At 37.5% G+C, this 10,974-nt stretch overlaps 1 protein-coding gene across 1 annotated transcript; it reads left to right on the top strand.

The window, feature by feature from the left end:
- Nucleotides 1-643: 643 nt before the first annotated feature.
- plaat1l (phospholipase A and acyltransferase 1-like) lies at nucleotides 644-9,942 on the top strand. The gene is made up of 4 exons (XM_015352300.2): nucleotides 644-752; nucleotides 3,820-3,949; nucleotides 4,355-4,608; nucleotides 9,368-9,942. The coding sequence occupies exons 1-4, from the start codon at nucleotides 744-746 to the stop codon at nucleotides 9,431-9,433; spliced, it is 459 nt and encodes a 152-aa protein (XP_015207786.1). The 5' UTR covers nucleotides 644-743; the 3' UTR covers nucleotides 9,434-9,942.
- Nucleotides 9,943-10,974: the final 1,032 nt, after the last annotated feature.

The following is a 10,974-nucleotide window of genomic DNA, read 5'->3' as shown; positions in this document are numbered from 1 at the left end:
ATATGTGTCCAATTAAATATTAAGAATTGGAAGAGTATATCATACAAAACGGTGTCTGAGTTTTGGATGCTTGTAAACAGTGCCTAGAAAAAGGTAAAATTGAACTACACTGTCTCAGAATTGGTAAACCTTCACTCTGACACCCTCTTCTTTAAGTCCTACAGAGATTGCTTCTTCTTCTTGTTCAAAACTAAACTGAACATGTTTCTTTTCGCTAGGTTACAATTTATTACCACTGAAACATTTGCCGTTATACAATATACAGTAGTAACTGAATATCTGAACACTGCAAACGAGGAGTCAAAAAGCCCATAATGATTTGCTAGGTGTGCATAGGATATTCATCCTTGGTTGTTCATCCAATATGTTTATATTGTTATACAGTAAAAACAGAAGAAAAAAAGACAATTAAGAGTCTCTCTTTGTGGTAGAGGTTACTACAAATTGGAGGGCACGCATGTTCTCTCTCAATGATGTCAACGAGCATACTGTCCTTATTATCACGAGAATGTTATTCTCTTGCATTGATCTGTGAACATTCTACTAAAATTAGCCTGCCTATATCTATTTAAATGATGCCCTTGCATGCGTGGAGGGAAACCCCCACCCATCTCTCACTTCAATGTAAAAGGGCTTTTCTTCCTCTTCTGTAGAACTTTTCAAATCTTTGAAGGGTGAAACAGTAATTATTTTCTCTTCAGTGGAATAAGCACCAGGAACGGACTGAAGTTTTCTTAAACCCAATGGGACTGGTAGGAATTCAAATTAATATTCTGATTTTTATGTACAAACAGCCTAACTAGGATGGAAAATAAATTATAAAGAACATACACAAAACACTAAATGAAATTGTTGCAATGCCACAGTCTGTATTGCAGGAACACACTGAAAGACTAGTGAAAAGAAGTACAGTATAATGTATACTCTAAAGGAATTAAATGCAGTGGCTCCAGAAGATGGCTCCAGCTGGAGGACATTTAATATCTGAGCAAAGACATTACTTCTTTATAAACAACATAGCCAACTCAAATGTTTTTTCTTTGGGAAAAAAAGCAGTAAAACATATACAAATTAAATACACTGTTGCATGCAAGTACTGTATTTCAATAACCCAGACAGCAGTTTAAAAAGGTAATATTAAAAAACAATGTTTAAATTTTATCGTTTGTCGTTTTTTGCTTTTACTTCCGGGGAGGCCATATAGTTGGACAGTGGCATAAAGTATAGTTGATGAAGATTCAGGACCCAGAGTTCTCTCTAAATGTTGACTATTTACGAAGCAGTAACATTTAAGAATTGATTTGACAATTCAATACAGAACCATGAAAACAGAGATTTTGATTGTTTTGATACAGTGTATAAATGTTTTATTTCAAGGGCAATGTATCAGTCGTGGCCATTTCTTTTCCTCGAAAGATTTCTTCTTTACAGGCTTTACAGTTGTCTCTAACTCGTTTCCATCAACAGAGTAACTCAGGCTTCCAATGTATGCTGGAAAAACTCTCCGGCCATAATCAAGATTGTGTTGTTTATATACAAACTACAATGACCTGTGCAGTACTGCTGCATGATGATTATTTGTCTGACTTTTCAGGGGCTTTGGATTGGATTTACTGATTTACTGACAGTACTTCAGAAAAATCTGGTCTATAGTGCATAGTCAAATCAGTAGCATTTACATTTTGCAAGCCTAATTAACATTTGAATAACAGAGATGGCATATTTCTGGATTTTCCACCTACCAGTGTCTGATCTCCTCTTACTCTACAGTAATAATATTGTAGAGACATACAACCATGCATTCTTACTACATAATTAAGACACCATATATGGTGACATGCGGTTTTAAGCATTACAATAGAAAGAGTATAAAATATTTAGACACTTTCCTTTTGCATTTGAAGGGCTCTATATATACAAACATATATTCAGCTAAGGTTTGCTTTTGTGTTATAGAAGATTGTATCTCATGGAATTGGGGCTGATTATCCATGACGATGCTGACACTCCAAAAAATTCTGACATGGTTAATTCATGGGCTGCTGCATTTCACACGCAGCTGTCAGCACTGTAGATTCACTTCTTCAAAAGTTCATGTATTTTTATTGTACATCACCTGCTGTAGCCAATGGACCATGTCTGACATTGTTTGCATTTGGGGGTAAACCAAGAATTTCATATTTGACCAATTTCCTTCATGTGTAACGATATAATAGAATTTGAAACAATTGTAGGTGGTTCATCGGGACATACAGAAGGAAATACACAAAAACTGTTTGTAATGTGTCAGCTTTTTGTCAGTAATATGACTCCTATACACACCTCAGGTCGTTTTCAAGATGACTTTACTGTCAAATTGAGTTTAATAGACCATTCAGGAATACAACACACCAGCCAATCTATAATCATGTAATAGCTGTATTTGATTATGAAGCAAGACGCATGAACAGGCCTAGTTCCTGTTCATAGAAGGGGTTAATAGTAGGGCTTCCTAGTAGGGACGGGATGTGGACTACCCTAGGAGACCTCAGTGCTTCCTTGACAAGAACGTTCTTTCATTCCACTGGAAGAGGAAGCACACCATCGCTGGACCCCCCCTCCCACCCAATGACAAAGAAAGTTTGAGCTCCAAAAGAGGAGCCTCTTGGACCTCACCTGCATGGTTTTCTCATGTGGCCAACACCAAAACCTTGTGGTTTTGCAGTCATAGATTTAAAAACAAATGAACTCTAATAATAATGTTTCTTTATTAGCCCTATACAATTTCTTGCAATAGGAATTCATCTTTTCACATACCCCAGCTTTTCTCCACAAGACACAGACAGGGAGAGAAGCCTGGGGTCAGAGCAAAGGGTCAGCCATTGTACGGCACCCCTGGAGCATCTGGGGTTAAGGGCCTTGCGCAGGGGATTCCTCTGCCAGCCACAGGATTTGAACCAGCAACCTTCCAGTCACAGGCACAGATCCTTAGCCACAGAGCCACTGCTCCATCCGTAAAACACAATTGTTAGCACTGCTGTCTCCTACTCCATGTATTTTCCCCCCATGTTCACCTGGGTTTCCCCCGGGTGCTCTGGTTTCCTCCAGTGGTTCAAAGACATACTGGTAGGTTAGTGTGTTCGTGCTTGTGTGTGTGCCCTGCATTGTGCCAAGGGTGTACCCACCTTGCATTCGTTGCTTGCCAGGGTTGCCTCCAACTTCCCTGAAACCCGGAATCGAATTAAGTGCTTAGAAAATGGATAGATGGGTGGATATGAACTCTATTTCTATCCTTTTATTTAATTCTATTGATGCATGTTTTTGCACATCTGATGTTGTTTTTGCACATTACCTGATACCTTTTTGTTGTTTTTGCACATTGCCGGTTGTCTCTGTCTTTCTTTTATTATACAACTGTATTGTTGTTTTTTTGTACTACTTATTGTCTGAGAGCTAGCTAAATAGCATTTCGTTATACCATATACCTGTACAGTATATGAGTATAATGACAATAAACTTGAACTTGAACTATTTCATCAATCTCTACTATCCTTATTTGGATTTACAAATACAAAATTAAATCACAAACTAGACTTTTCACTAAGAGTTTGGAGGGAGATTTTTCAGCTTGTAAACGATTTCATCCCTTCGATGGTACAAGTTCATTTAAATATTGCTAAAAGTGAACTTTTGATTGAAAAAGGAAATCTTGATTCTAAAATAAACTGATAGCTGCAGCTAGTTTTTTGTTTTAAAATGTTCTTCAAACTCACTTGAAAATGGCCTTTCTGAAGATAGTTTGATGTCTCACTTTAGTAATTTCCTGTTCTCCTGCTGCAGCACAATTCCCATCCGGAGCTACATCCAGGAGACATAATTGAGTTTCCACGGTCGAAGCATTTTTCCCACTTTGGAATTTATTATGGTGAGAGAGATGGAGTCCCCTATGTGGCACACTTTACTTCTCGAGGTAAGTTACTCTGAGCTGAACTCAGAAGTAATGTCACGTACAGAATGATGTAACTGAATGATGTAACTTTTACACTATTTGTTATATGTAGTTTACATACAGTATGCTGGTATTTATTATTAATTAAATAAAACCAGATTTGTGTCTTCTTTGCACCCTTAAGAAGACACCATTTGAGAAATATTTTAGTTATATGGTGATTATTATTGACTTTTTTTTTGTTTCTTACAACTTCCAACTGGCACTGGGATGACTGATGTAATACTGTAAATCATTTACTGTTTTTTCAGTACACACAAAAGTTGTTGGCGTATTTTTCCCACCAATCAGAGCTTTTAAAGGCAATGGGACAGACACCAGTTCTACTGTACATTGAGTATTAAAAATATTCGTTTTCTTCCACAGATTCAGATTCAAAGATCCTTCTATTTGGCAGGGCACTGAAGTCAACCATTAAAATTGACCCTATTGATGTTGTCGGGAAGAAATACAAAGTAAACAATTATCTAGATGACGAGCATGCACCCCGCGATTTTTACGTTCAAGTCAAGCCTGAGATAGATGAGGCCATGGGAAAGATGGTCACCTATGACATCCTATTCCACAACTCTGAGCACCAAGCCACACTCTACCGATATGGGATCAAGAAATCAGTGCAGGTACTGTAAATAAGGGCTGTGATTATTTTGGCCTCAAGCTCCTGAACCCAAAGTGGCAAAGTAATCTTTTCGGATACAATAATTATACCAAAGAAATATGTGACTCTCAGACACACTCCATAAGGTGTTGTGAATCTTTGTTCAGGCTTCTTCTTTATTTGTACAGTAAGTGTGCTCTTTCAACCCCTTTAACCAGAAACTTCCAGCAAAGATTAAAATGTCCATTACAAAGGGGGACTGTGGAGGTGGGTCAGGAAGTACTTTCACCCTAGTTGAGGTAATGGGAGGTTAAGTAGATGAGATTGTAGATCTTGCCTCTAGAGTGGAAACCTGTCACGAATCACACGCAGGCATGCAAGCGCTACCACATTTCCACGAGCTCTACTCTCCCTAAATGCCCATGCACCAATTAACTCATCACTACTAAAATCCTCTCGTCTTCCTTTCCTTGCTCACTATTGAGGTTTCCTCCCTGAGCTCTGTACTTGTACGTTCCCAGCCCTTTTCCCTAAAGATTACTACTCTCCCGGCATTTCGACTCTCCGCTCACGTCCTCGACTTCGCCTCCCGTTTTGGTGCATCGCCTCCTCGGAACCTTCCTGGCTTCTGACCCCAAGCTCTCGCCCTCTACTACAACTTCGCCACCCCTTTTTGTACCTTCTGCTCTCTGAACCTTCCAAAGTTTTGACCTCCTAGCTTTTGTCCAAGATAACTTCTTCGTCCCCCGATTTGGCATAGAACCAGAGTTACCAGAATAGCCACACACAGTGTCCTGCCGTCCGTTGCCTAGTGCTACAGTACATGACAAAACCTGTTTTCTACTTTACTGAATTTCTGATCTGGTTTTTGCTTTGAATCCTTCAAGTCCCATTTGAGTGTTAAGCATGCATTAGCATGATATGAAAACATAAAATTCAAATATTGTCTATATTTTGGTAGCTAAGAGGGGATTAAATTTATACAAAAAACACATGAACCCATTCTGGATGAATTTTTCAACTGGTGTGATACTTCCTACCTGGAGAAAAACAAAAGCAAAAGAAATGACTTGTGATTTTCAAAAACAAACCAATATCGTTCCCACAACAATACATGGTGAATCTGTTGGTATGGTTAACAGTAACACATTTCTGGGCACTGTGTTTGACAATAAACTTAAGTTCACTGAGAACATGGATATCACTGTGAAGAAATATCAGTAGTGCTTATATGGTATGAGTTCCTCTTGAGTTAAAAAATGATTCTTTCAACATTTTATAGATCTTTTATCAAAGGTATTTTTACTTTTTCTTCTGTTGGTTCACTTTACTCAGTGAAAAAGAGAAAAAAAACCTTGAACATGTTTTAAACCTCAGCTCTAAAATCATTGCTCAGCCTGTAAGACTCCTGGCACAGATATATCACCAGCAGATCCTGAAGAAGGCCTGTGCCATCACTGAAGACCCATCTCATGTGTTCGTTGTACACACTGCAAAACAAATAAAAGTAAATCTAGGCTTGCAAACAATGACTAAATGGAGTCTTACGAACATGATGTCTATTGGACAGAACCCCCCCTCAAATGTACATGTACTTTAATACCTTCCCAAATGCTACTCATTTAGACATAATTGCTCCCTTTCTGGCAAATTGCTGTTACTGTACCTCTTAGGGAGGTGCCTGAGTCATTATTTATTTGGCTCATTTTTATTTTTTGCCTTACTTCTTCCAGCACATCTCTCTCTTACTAGAGTCTTGCGAGAGACTTGCCAGAGTCTTCTGAGATTCACGTGACCAGAAGTAAGCAACCCTGCTCCTGTGGTGTTGGATTCCTGCTGGTTTTAATTACCGCATGATTACGACCTGATAAACACAGACCGAGTTTAGTCCACTTATGTCATTAAGGTCTGGACAGGGATTATGTACACAGGTGCTAGATGCATTGCAAAATCCTTGGCTTTTGAGAGACCTGGTTTCAATTTTCCACCTTTTCCTGCCCTTTCTTTGAATGTCACCCTTTTGTGTAGGAAGAACTTCAGGTGGACATGGTAGAGCTCTGGGAATCGTGGACAAAGGCTCCCTTAGAATTTAGTTTCCTCTGGATCTCTACAAGGCAGGAGCAGGTGCTGAGCCACACAACATCTCAGCAGGATCTTGAATTAAGACCTGCGATAATTAATGTACTGCAAAGTCACTTGTTGAAGTGTCGGGGGTGGGGGCAAACACTGGGGTTTGCTCCCCCGCAAACTGGGACCACCAGAGCTTTATTGCTATTGTCTGTGCCCCTGTGGTCTACTGTTGCTGCACAATATTGTCAGCTGCAGTACAATCCAATAAATGTGTTCCATGGCAAACAACAAAACATTAATTGATTGATCTTGGCATCCGCAAATCCAAAGTCTCAACAAAGTATAAGACTCCATTGTAGAAAATGGCTTCCTTTTTTACAAGCAGAAGAAAGCTATTTTCCCCATCTAGTGTGTTTGGATGTTAGTAGCTAACTGATTTAAGAATTCGATTTAGCTGTTTCTTGAGAGAAATGAGGATACTGACTTGGTAGCTTCTTTCATATACCCAGGGGCTTTTTATGTAAAAATGTACTTCCTATTCTCAGTTTTAAGAAAGTCGTTTCCTCTTATGTTCACTGGTTCATAAAATAACTATTTCATGAAATCAATGCTCAATGCTCTTGAGCCGCAACACTTGTCTGTTCCATAAAGTTTCCATGTGGGACTATATCCGGAGATTTTGACATAAAATGGTGATGAGCTATCCTGACAGCCCAGCCTCAGAGAGGAAAAAGGGAGGTGTTGGGTAGATAGAGTCTGATTTGGTGACTGCTAAATCATCAGAAGAGATCCAGTGACAAAGGCACTACGTCAAGATGTAATAATTGAATTTAATTTCTTGGTAACTTGAATTATAATAATAACTATGTTTTTTTCATCTTTTATTTCAATGTTAAAATCAAAGCAGTACACAAATCAATTTACATGTAAAATGGACATTGTTGTTTAATTATCTCTCAGCAGCAGTACAAATACAAGAAGTAAGGATAACAATAACTACTAAAGTTAACTTCAATATTCTCACCTGGTAGATACTTTAGATGACCAAAAGAGAACTGAAAGATTCATCTTAATTCCACTCAGTATGTAGGTTAATGTGTTCAAATTTAGAAACATCTTGCAACACATATCTTGCCCTAAAGTGCTCAATTGATCTTAGACCAGGTTGTCACCCTATGTATTACGCATATTTCTTGTTCAACATGGAAAAACAATACTAGATATGTTCATAAAATCCACAATGAACATGGATTTTAATAAGGGTAACAAATTAAAAAGAGCATTGATATTGCTGCACAGCTAAACTACTTTCTGCTGAAATTAAAATCTCTTCCAAGGCTACTCAAGTATGAACACGTATTATACAAGAAAAACCTCATAATGCCTTTATGAGGCATTTGTGATGTTAAGTGATTATTTTAGTTTCTTTTTACATTAAAAGAAGTAAAAAAACTTTATCAGCTGTGGTAGAATTGATTTAATGGTTTTTAATGTTGCTTTTGAAGCTGTATTGGGGTTGTTAATCTCAGCAAAATTAGAAAAAATGATGGAAGAAGCATTTTCTATAAAATAATATGCAGTTTATGTACATTTATCTTGCGCATGTCTATTCACAGTACAATATATTCACAAAGTATAATCAACTGATTGAACTCCAGCAACTTCTTATATTTATTTGGGAAAAAAAAACTAAGGTGAACACTTAGGGAATTTAATTTTTTGGGAAATACAAAAGTCATTTTTAATATACACTACACTGTGCTGTTTTCTAAGTTTATACTCCATCTAGTGGAGCTATTTAATAGGACATACTATAAAGATTCTAAAAGGTGGCAGGTACCTTTAAGTGGGGTGGAGTAGTGGTCAGAACTGTTACCTGACAGTGCTGGGGCCCTGGGTTCAATTCCAGACCTGGGTGCTACTGTATCTGTGTGGAATTTTATACAGTCTCCTAATGTTAATGTTTCCTCCCACAGTCCAGCAACATGCTGATAGTTTAATTGGGTTCTGGGTAAACTGGCCCTGGTGTGAGAGTGTGTCTGTGTCTGTGTGTGCCCTGTAGCTCTGTCCCAGGTGTATGCCTGTTGCTGTGCTCCCCTGAAAACTTGAATTGTATGAAGCTGTGAGAAAACTGATGGTACTTAAAGCTTGATTTAATCAATTAAATCAGAAATGTTAAGTCCTGGTCTTTGGGGTGCTAGTATGTCTGAGGGTTTTCTTTCCACTTTAACTATTAATAAGCTAACCCAGGTAGTTATTGGCATAGCTAGACCAACTTTTCAGCTTCTCCTAACTCCTCAGGTGCTGCTACTTTAAAAAGACCTTGAGAACTTGAAGACGCATTATACCTCCAGGACCAGGGTTGGGAGAAGAATTAGGAATTGATATCAACTACCCATTCCTATTTTTTCATTATTTTCATGTTTTGTTTTCATGAAATATAATGAAAGAAATGAAAGACAGAAAAATATCACTTTAATAATACGATTGTGCCTAAAATAATATTTTTGAAATTAAAATAATACTTTTGAAATCAAAACCATTATCAGCATTTCTAAATACTTTTAAAATTATATCAGAGTTGTGTCCTTGCCAATTAATGACTTTTTCTGACAGGGGACCAGACACTTCTCACATATTTATTTATTTTAAGACCCCATAGATTAACATTAGTTCAGTTGTATAGAACTAATTTTTTTTTTCTTTTGTAGATTGAAAAGATCTATGCTAAGATACTGCCCACCTGGAAAGATCTGTTTGAGAAGAAAAAAATGTAAGAACCCCAGTAATAATCACAGAGAAATAAACTTCATATATAAAGTACCCACAAATGGAATGATGAAAAATATTATTAAAAAATGGAGCCCAAAATATACATAACATTTATGGAAATTTTCTCTTAAGATTTATATTTTCACTTAAAATGTTTTGTAATCAATGCAGTTGCTGTTTTAATGTGAAATTCCTCAGATAAACTGATGAATATTGAAAATGCTCATGTGTGAAAATAGATTTCCAGAGTTATGATGAATAAAATTGATAATGGACTGTGTAGTGTGAGACTGAATTGAGAGACAAATCATTTACTGTGTGTTATATTTTAATCACATGATCTTTTTTACATTATCTTGTAAGAATTTTTAGTTAGCTTAAGAATTATTGATGCACTGTTCTATAATGCATGCAATAAAATTAGTAAAATTAGTTTAAAAAATGTTTTGTAATATTTTGTCTGTTTCTCAATTGCCCGAAATGCTTTATGGAAGTAAATTGATTTATAATTTCACCTTCTGTCATGTTTTTGTGCAGTATGAACTAGCTCACTGTAAGATATTTTACACATGTATAAATGACCAGCTTTCACCACCTGATTTTTTGTCTCAACTCAGCACAGAATCAGACAGAACACAGAAGAGTATAAATACTGTATGTAGTATCAATTCTAGTGATTTCAAACCCACTGAAAATGTCAGGTACTAAATAGATTTTTTTTAATTACACTACATAACATTAGTCTGTGGCTTTATTATTTTGTAATTTTCATAAATAAACCTTATTGTCACGAGAGGAACCACAGTTCAGATATTTGGTTTCTGTGCATCGGTTGAGGAGCCAGTGGTGCAAAGCTACCATCTGTGGGAGTATGACTGAACACCTCCAAATCGGAATTCCCCCTAAAGGGAATATCTGGTGATTTTTCAACTACGGTTTCTCAGCATTTACAACATGTGCAATTTTAACTTAACTACACGGTAATCATTATGTAACTTTAGGCCCAGTTCTAGAGGGTTACAAAAATTCAGCTCTGAGAGCAAAATAAACAACACAGGGATTCAACAGAAACCCACTCCTTAGATTGTGTGCTCACAGCTCCTGTTCCATCCTTTCTTAAGTTGTAACTAGTGGGCTTGGAGAATGGGGTTCCTTTAAATTAATAATAATAATTGCTTACACTTATATAGCGCTTTTCTGACACTCCACTCAAAGTGCTTTACAGATAATGGGGACTCCCCTCCACCACCACCAATGTGCAGCCCCCACCTGCATGATGCAACAGCAGCCATAGTGCACCAGTACGCTCACCACACATCAGCTATCACAGGGGAGGAGAACAGAGTGATCCTATTCATAGATGAGGTTCTTAGGAGGCTGTGATTCATAAAGGCCAGGAGGAAATTTGGCCAGGGTGCCAGGGTAACACCCCTACAAGAAACACCCTGGGATATTTAATGACCACAGAGTCAGGATCTTCGTTGTACATCACATCCAAAGAACAGTATTCAGTCTTTTTACAGTATAGTGTCCCCATCACTATACG

This window comes from Lepisosteus oculatus, chromosome 2, assembly GCF_040954835.1.
Source record: "Lepisosteus oculatus isolate fLepOcu1 chromosome 2, fLepOcu1.hap2, whole genome shotgun sequence".
NCBI classification, from domain to species: domain Eukaryota; kingdom Metazoa; phylum Chordata; class Actinopteri; order Semionotiformes; family Lepisosteidae; genus Lepisosteus; species Lepisosteus oculatus.
Note: the sequence above shows the minus strand (reverse complement) of the source record. Positions and strands in the feature narration are given on the sequence as shown.